At 42.1% G+C, this 9463-nt stretch overlaps 1 protein-coding gene across 7 annotated transcripts in view; it reads right to left on the bottom strand.

Moving 5' to 3' along the window:
* The window catches only part of MRPS31 (mitochondrial ribosomal protein S31), a 396402-nt gene that overhangs the window by 350027 nt on the left and 36912 nt on the right, over nt 1–9463 (bottom strand). For 6 of the 7 annotated variants that reach the window (XM_078782073.1, XM_078782077.1, XM_078782074.1 and 3 more), the window contains one exon: nt 3932–4096. The exons of the other annotated variant lie outside the window; for it this stretch is intronic. In XM_078782073.1, coding sequence (XP_078638199.1) covers nt 3932–4096 — 165 coding nt within the window. The remainder of the gene's footprint in view (nt 1–3931; nt 4097–9463) is intronic. 7 annotated transcript variants of the gene reach the window in all.

Genomic DNA, 9463 nt, shown 5'->3' with positions numbered 1-9463 from the left:
CCACAAAATTAAAAACACCTCAGCCACGAAACACTAAATTAAAAACACCTCACAGCCACGAAATTAAAAACACATCACCACCACATCATTTAAAAACACCTCACCACCACATAATTCAAAATACCTCACCACCACGTGATTCAAAACCACCAACACATTATTAAAAACACTTCACAACCACGGAAACAAAAGTTTCAGGGAGTCGTTCAGTGACAGCAAACACTGCCCAGATATGTAGATACTAGCAGAAGTACCCGGCATTGCCGGGCGGGGGAGGGGAGGGGGAGGGGAAAGGGGAAGGGAGGGGAACGGGGGGGAGGGGAGGGGAACGGGGGGGAGGGGAGGGGAACGGGGGGGAGGGGAGGGGAACGGGGGGGAGGGGAGGAGAGGGGGGGAGGGGAGAAGAGAGGCGAGGGGGACGGGGAGAGGGAGGAGAGGGGGGAGGGGGAGGTGGGAAGGGGTGGGGGAGGGGGAGTGGGAGGGGGAGGGGGAAGGGGAAGGGGAAGGGGGAGGGGGAGTGGGAGGGGGAGGGGGAAAATGGAGGGGGAGGGGAGGGGTGAGGGGAGGGGGAGGGGGGAAGGGGAGAGAGTAGGGTGGAGGGGGGAAGGGAGGGGGAAGGGAGGGGGAAGGGGAGGGGGGAGGGTAGGGGGAAGGGGGAGTGGGAGGGGGGAGGGGGAGGGGGAGGGGGAGGGGGAAGGGGAAGGGGGAGGGATAGGGGGGAAAGGAAAGGGTAGGGAGGAAAGGGAGGGGGAAGGGAGGGGATAGGGGAGAGGGAGGGGTGAGGGGGAGAGGGTAGGGTGGAGGGGGAAGGGAGGGGGAAGGGGAAGGGGGAAGGGTAGGGGGAGGGGGGGAAGGGGGAGGGGGGAAAGGGAGGGGGAGGGGGAGGGAGGGGGAGGAGGGAAGGGGAGGGGAGGGATATCGATGGATACTGGCAATTGATCACATCCACAAATGATGTAATCCACACAATTTATGTACTTTACATAACGTGGTTGATTGAAGTAGTTCTTTCAAAGGTTCCGGTGGAGATTGGAGAGAAGGCAAAAGGACATTGCCTCCCCTGCAACACATTCCTGGTGTTTCTCCCTTCCATTTCAAGGCATGGCAAAACTGACAGGTGAACGACATGGAGCCAATATCAACGTTTGAGGAGTAGTCAGTGTTCGGATTGTAACTGAATGCAGCCTTCTCCCATGCAATGGCCGGCTGCCGTCTGCCTGATGGTTGCCAGTTGTTGAGTCGTTTTTGGCGCTGTTCTTCTGTCTCTCGCTACACTTTGTTGATTGGTGTTTAGACGTGCCTGTCTCATCTTCTGTCTCTCGCTGTCTGGTCCTCGCCACACGTTGTTGATTAGCGTTCAGACGTGCCTCTGTCTCATCTTCTGTCTCTCGCTAGACGTTGTTGATTGGCGTTTAGACGTGCCTCTGTCTCATCTTCTGTCTCTCGCTGTCTGGCCCTCGCCAGCCGTTGTTGATTGGCGTTTAGACGTGCCTCTGTCTCATCTTCTGTCTCTCGCTGTCTGTCCCTCGCCAGACATTGTTGATTAGTGTTTAGACGTGCCTCTGTCTCATCTTCTGTCTCTCGCTGTCTGGCCCTCGCCAGACGTTGTTGATTGGCGTTTAGACGTTCCGTTCTCTCATCTTCTGTCTCTTGCTGTCTGAATCTAGAGACACGTTCTTGATTGGCTTGTCGATGGTGAAAAGTATCTTCATTGGTTTCATGGAGTCTCCGATCAGCGATTTTCCTTGCTCGGGAGGTTGAACGCGACAAATTTCTTTTCTTCGGTGCTATTGCCTTTATCACAGTCAGTCTTCCAGTCACTCACTCGTAGACAAATTCAATTTTTTTCACTTTTACGTTTACACGTGGTAATGAAGATTGCAGCTTCTGCAATCAAACAAATGACGCAAACGCAAGATTGCAACTCTGCGTCGTATCGTGGGTGTAGCCAACGTGGCCTCATGCTCCCAGGTGATTGGCTAACTCGAGCTCGAGCGAGCCATAATGCGCTATGTTATGGCAAAAAATATGGATCTAAAGATGAAAGAAAAAAAACCTATGTGGTGTGAATGGCAATGGTCATTCGATATATTTTCACTTTTACGTTTTGGCTAACTCGCTCGCGAACCTGACGAAGATCCTGAGCGAGGATCGCTACGCTATGCTACGTTATGCTACGTTATGCTAACGCTACGTTAGCTACGCTACGTTACGCTACATTCGCTATGTTATGGCTAAAAATATGGATCTAAAGATGAAAGAAAAAAAAACCTATGTGGTGTGAATGGCAATGTTCCTCGCTGAAATGTGAAAAAACGCAATCGCTTTTCACTCGAATTACATGCAAACGCGTAATTGTGAGATTATGGTGGCAAGGATGGAACATCACATGATCGCTCTGAGCGAATCAGCGCGCTGCTCTGCCACCGGCTCAGATTCCGTGTATAATATTCCTCGCTGAAATGCGCTGAGGTAAAAATATGGATCTCGTCAAATACTTTTAGGTAGGCCATGTTCTTCCCAGGCTCAATGGCCATGTCTATGCCAAATATCAAGCACGTGAGCCTCTCCGTTTAGGAGTCTATCGGTAACATTACACACACACACACACACACACACACACACACACACACACACACACACACACACACACACACACACACACACACACACACACACACACACACACACACAGTTTTATATATATATAGATACAAATAAATGACTGTAACTGAGTTGCTGTTTTGTCATGGTTTACACCAATTATAATTCAAACAATCATAATGCACAAATGTGTTTGTAATATACGTGATATCACATTTTATGAACAATTGAAGTTGAAAACTTAAGTTGGAAAAAAAAAAAATCCCCAAAGCCCCCCCCCCCCTCCCCCGTTGTACTTACTTTTTCCACATGCAAAATTTGCATTTATGTTTATTTAAATTATTCAATGGACTACAAAATTTTAATGTTTCATGATATTTGTTATATTATATCACCTTTATCTATCAATATTGTTGAAATGAAGATCAAATAGCTGTATGTTGAAATATGTTGAAAAAGTCAAAACTTTACATGGGGTGTACATACTTATTGACGTGACTGAATGTTAGCCTGGTGTTGGCTTCGCAGTTAGGGTGCCGGCTTGGGATCCTAGGATCCTGGGTTTGAATCCCGGTTGATCGCTGAATTAATGCCAGGGGGGTTGACTCAGCCTGTCATCCTTCTGAGGTGGGCAAATTGAGTACAAGTTCACTGGTAATTCCCCGTGTGTTGCAAGGGGCGACTAACAGGGTTGGCGGCAGGAGGGGCATCCGGCCATAAAACATTGCTTCAAAAAGGGGACCACGGTGCCCAAAAAAGGCCAACCCCTGCTCTGCGGGGGAAAAATGGCCTCGAAAGGTGGTTCTTTTCTGTATATATATGTATATATTGGATCTTTGGGGTCTTTTGGTTCATCAGGGTCTTTGTAACATACAGAGTCTTTGGACTGAACACCAGGGAGGCAAGCTCCATTCCGAATCTCATTTTATACAATTGTCTATGGTAAAAGAAAGACAACTTTTCGGCAAGCAAAGCTCGGAGGAGAGAGGATACCGAACAATGTTTCTCTGTACAAATGATCAGGCCTGAAATAGCATTGTTTAAAGCGGACAATGACCATTTCTAACACAAACAGACATTCAGCTCGACTTTTATCTGGATGCATGAATTTTAAAGTGCATCATGAAGGACAAAATGTATAAAGTGCATCATGAAGGATAGAACTACCCACATCCATTCATCATCATTACAACACCACTCCTGTTACATATTTCCAAATCAAGGGAAGAATCCTGGATACATTTGTCTCCTCAACTACTGTTTCTGCATGTCATTTCCCAAAATAATCTCACCTATGCAAGGTAGGTTCATAAGCAAAGATTTGCACCTGAGGTTTGGAGTGATTTTGCGACGTTCTGTTTCTGCATGTGTTTCGTGCTGGCGTAGCTGCTTCAGCAAGATAGATTCGGTTTCAGAAGGTTTACCAGGCAAACTGTGTGCCACTTTGGTCACTGCTGCAACTAGCTTGGCAGACCTGACTTCATGCTCTGACCTGGAATATGGAACAGCAGCACAAAAAAAATATTTTAAAAAAACTATTACCTTTATTACCAACATACCAGGAAGACATAAGATCAGTTAGGCCATGGGGCATACCATTAAAATCCACTTTTTCGTGCAACAGGAATGGGGATTACTTGATTTATTCATGAAAATCAGCAAAATATTCGTTCCATTCGATATAATAATGTCCCCAATAAATATACCTGCACATTAAAATACAAATAAAGAAAGAATTTCGATAAAAAAATCAGGTTTAAAATTCGCGGACAAGGTTGTTCACGTGATAAATTCAGCGAATGAGCGCTCCAGATACGTCAGGTGCCGTAATTGGCCAATCACGCAGCTCATACTAAGCTCCGTTCGGTAGCTGACAAACCAAGATGGCGACGCCCATTGCTTCGGCAGTGACAGGAAAACCTGTTCAATTTTCGTCCAAATTTTGCGTGATGCATGTTGTCCATAAAACTAAAAGCAATTTCATTCAATTCAATGATAAAAACTGGGCCCGCTTTGTTGAATTTGCGAGTAAATGGTTGCTCTATGACTGTAAAGAACGCGATTTACTGGCCGACTGTGCGGTAAAGCTGGGGCTTGATTTTGCCGATACACAATCCTGCATTGAAGCCAAACCAGAAAATCCCAACATTGGCTACCATTATGATTGTTCACGTCGCTTTTGTGACATCAGTAAAGTGAACAGGCTGAAGGAGAAAAAGACCGAAACATCTACATCTCATGGTAAGTTAATATGATTATGTAGTAATTTTTTTAGTAAGCTTTAAGTTTAGCCAAAAGTTTCAATTGTTCTGCAAACATAGACATGATCATGATGATAGAATCTGATCGTGATGATAGAATTCACATTACATTGCCATATATCATGATCAAATAAATCATCATGCTTGATTCAAGCAAGTTAGTAACAAGTTCCGGAAGATTTGGAGTTGGCCTTAGAAGAGTAGTATCTTCAAATTCAATTGACAAATGTACAGCAGACTCAGCAAGTCATGCATGATGAAATGTACATTTTATGATTTTGTTTATCTATTTCAAGACTACAATTTATAATACAAATCGTACTATTGCAAGCATGCTCTTTTACTTTAGTAATAGTATCATGATATGTGGGGATATTGTGGTTTATGTCATCAGGCTCATGTCACACCTCATTACAGTTTTTAGGATCCACAAAGAATTAAGAAATAATTTTGTACATGTAGACTACACATTTTTACTAAATTGTACGGTAGGTACTTCTTACTGTCCTGTAAATGATGGTAATAAAAAGTATGTTTACCTTGTCGGAGAAGTTGTTAAAAAAACCATGATTTGATATTTGTTACTAAAAAAGACAGATGTTTGCAAAATTTTAAACTCTATAATTATAAACAATAAACACATGTTGAGTTTATTTTTATTTTGTATTTTTGTTTTGTTGTTGTTTTTTTGCGCGGTGGTCATGGTCATTAATATTTTTACTAGCAAAGCTTGTACAAATGTATAACAAGGGATGCACCAATAGATTCTTGGGGGGGGGGGGGGGGGACATGGAAGTTTTTTGAAGAAAAAAAACGTCACCTACTATTGAGGCAAAAAAGAAAATTTACTCACTGATCTGAGTAGAAAAACAACAACTGAATATCAATGAAATACATTAGATATGAAAAAACACTTTGCCGTCTTGGTGGCGGAAAAAAAACCCCACTTTGTTTTTAACAGTTCCCGAGAAATCCTTGAAGACGTCGGAGCTATCGACAATTTAAAAAAATAACATGTGGACTTTGTTCTAAACAGTTTCTCAAAAAATCCTGGAAGACGGCGGAGCTATCGACAATTTTTTGTGCACAGTGTGCATGTATACTTTTAAGGTGCAAATGTTTACTTGCACAGTTACTTTGAGTGTGACCGCTATTTTGTCAATGCATGGATGATGCTGCCGGCTTTATTTGGGGCAAATACCAACGTGAGATGGCACAAGTTTTTATTGTTGCATCAAATTGCACGTTCCATCCCATGATATCCTAAAGGCCAAACAAAAATATAATTGTTGTATTATATATATTTTTAAATATATTGTCAGAAAAAATTGGGTATACAAGTAACTGGAAGAAAAAAAATGAAAACAATTGTGTATATTTATGTTTAGACAATAATTCAATGGTTGGTAGGTAGGAAGAAAATAAATACATGTTTCATATTTGTTGAAAAAAAGTTAAATTCTAATCACTCAAAACGGGACTAGAACTGAAGACCTATTGATTTAAAATCATCCGTTCTTCTCCATCTGATCGTATAGCTCAGTTGGTTAGGGCGTCGCACTAGTAAAGCGCAGGTTCCCAGGTTCGAATCCTGGATGATCAGTGATTTTTTCACTGATTGTCATCTATGTGTGGTTGACATGTTTAAAATTAATTTATTCTTAAGTACAATCATTTTTTAAATGAAAGTCCTGTGTTCATGATTTCGACCTTATACCTGTGAATATAGTTAATAGTACGAATTTCTCAAACTTGAAAGCTGTAAATTGAACAATGATGTAAATTATAATGTAATGGATATCATAAACAAATTTGATTGTCTCAATTATTTATGTCTGTCTGCCTTATCCTGGCATGTATACATTATGTATTGAACATGGAAACGAAGCAAAAGTAACAGTACTCTTAAACACTGTTAATCATGCAAGCACTTTCCATGACATGCGTAATGTATACATGTTGTACTGTTTTAAATAAATAAGTTGAAAATGAATCTTCTAAAAAGTAAAAGGAGTCAGCCGTCAACTGCCACTCATTGCCATTCTTCAAATCAAAGAAGATGAACTGATCATAGAAGGTAGAAGTGAGAAGTTAATTTTTAAAAAGTAAAATAAAAATGATTTATTTGCGGCACAACATGTGTTTCAGCTGCGGCGGACCATATTTTCAGATTGGATTCATTTTCAACTTATCGCTATGACTATCTAGATACAAAAATATCATGTTTATTGGTGTATTTTAGTGAAAAGGAGGTCTAGAAACAATATCACAATCAATTTTTTTCATTTTACTCCTCAAACTATCCAGAAATAAAAGAAAATGCAGTAACGTATAGTTGATGAATATATATTTACTTGCATTTTCATCAAGTGCGCGTTAAAAATTAATGAGCACCCCTGGTGTCTGGGGACATGGTGTTTCTTGTTCAGGAGCACATCCCCAACCCATCTACAGCAATTTTAAGTAATCCCCTGCGTTGTTGCACGAAATTGTCAAATTGAGCACATTTTAGCCCTATGCCCCATGGCCTAAGTGGTTGTAAAGCTATTTACCATACTGGGCCACACTTTCAGCTCTCGATGTGTTAGGTGGGCTGCACCCACACACCTTACTTACTGTGTGTCCATTTTTAAGTGGTGAAGCCACTTCAATATTTGGCTATGTCCATCCATCTAGCAAAAACGAAGAGCCTTTCTAACCCACCATGTTTAATTCTAAAGGGTTCTACAAGGGTATTTCTAATGGGTTATAAAGGGTAATTCTGAAGGGTAATTCTAAAGGGTAATTCTAAAAGGTAATTCTAAAGGGTAATTCTAAAGGGTAATTCTAAAGGGTAATTCTAAAGGGTAATTCTAAAGGGTAATTCTAAAGGGTAATTCTAAAGGGTAATTCTAAAGGGTAATTCTAAAGGGTAATTCTAAAGGGTAATTCTAAAGGGTAATTCTAAAGGGTAATTCTAAAGGGTAATTCTAAAGGGTAATTCTAAAGGGTAATTCTAAAGGGTAATTCTAAAGGGTAATTCTAAAGGGTAATTCTAAAGGGTAATTCTAAAGGGTAATTCTAAAGGGTAATTCTAAAGGGTAATTCGAAAGGGTAATTCGAAAGGGTAATTCGAAAGGGTAATTCGAAAGGGTAATTCTAAAGGGTAATTCTAAAGGGTAATTCCAAAGGGTTTCTTTCATTTCTAGTCTTTGCCTATTCATATTAAAAATGCCAAAGAGAACCACTTTCTGTGGACACGGGTGCGATTTTTAAACAATGTTTTGTGTCTGTTTAATATCTGACATAATGCAATACAAACAAACAAGAAAGCATCTGAAAATGCAAAGCTCGTCCGCGTCTGCTTTGTATTCAGAATTATTCTTCTTCCATATGCTAAACGTGACAAAAACATCCAAATAAATTTAGGCGACCTTTACCTTTTGACCTCAGTAACAATAGGCTTCATTGACTCAATATAATAATAATAATAATAATAATAATAATAATGATAATAATTAAAAAATTAAAAATAATAATCTTTATTGTCCCGTATCCAAGGAAATTCCTTTTCGATGACACCATAGGTTAAAACATCATGAAATAAACATAAATCATCAAATGGAATAAGAAAACAGTGTAAAACAAGAAAGAGCAATCAGAGATTGCAGACCCTTGCCAGGTTGTTGTTTTTTGGTGGTTTTTAAGGCTTTTGTGTGAAACCAAATAGGGCGGCTGAACCACATGACATATGACGTCATAATTACTTTTTTTTTCTACACCAATTTATCCCGAGATGACGCTCAAGAAATTTCATCTTGATCGGATTAAGTTTTGTACTTGTTGAATTATGATGTCATAATAGAGGCACCTGTGACATCATCATTAACATGTGTTATTCCCCATGGGGAGTTCTTCACAATGAGCCATGTCTCAATTTTTTCTATGCAGCGCTTTTGGAGATCTAGAGGTGTGTAGGAGTTGTGGACAACGAGAGGACGAGACACTTCTTGGCTTGTTCAAAGCTCCTTTATTCCAACAGAACTAAACTCATACCGGAACTCACACATCTTTTATCACACAAATCACTCTTAAGAGGGCGTGGCTCCAACAGCCGAGCGCACGCCACGCCCATACCATCAATAGCCCCACTGGTCCCGTGCCTGTGGATTATGTCTCAATGGGGTAACCCCCACATGCCCCCCCCCCCCACCCCCAGAATTCACTCGCACGGGCAATGTCAGTTTTCGGGGGGCCTTAACCACCCGGCCGAAACGACCCCTGATGACCCGAGGAGGGACTGTTAGCGGCTTGGCGGTAGGCGGGCCAACCGGGGACTTAACCGACGGGGGACGGCCCCGCCGTGCGGGTTGAGCCAACCGAGGGGGCTGGTCTAGGTCCAAGTGAGCCGGCTTGAGGCGGTCCACCGAAAGGTGGTCCGGTTTGCCGCCGATGTCGACCACGAAGGACTTGTCCCCGGCCTCCAGAGCGGGGAAAGGCCCATCGTGAGGCACCAGGTCCACGTTAACCTGGTCAAACCGTCGCTCGGGCACTGTGAATGGCGCCAATGGGGCCTGGGTATGGCGATGCACCTTCGAGCGTTGACACTCGACGCAGGT

Source organism: Myxine glutinosa, chromosome 7 (assembly GCF_964187855.1).
Source record: "Myxine glutinosa chromosome 7, kmMyxGlut1.1, whole genome shotgun sequence".
Classification (NCBI taxonomy): Eukaryota; Metazoa; Chordata; class Myxini; order Myxiniformes; family Myxinidae; genus Myxine; species Myxine glutinosa.
This window is presented reverse-complemented; position numbering and strand designations above follow the sequence as displayed.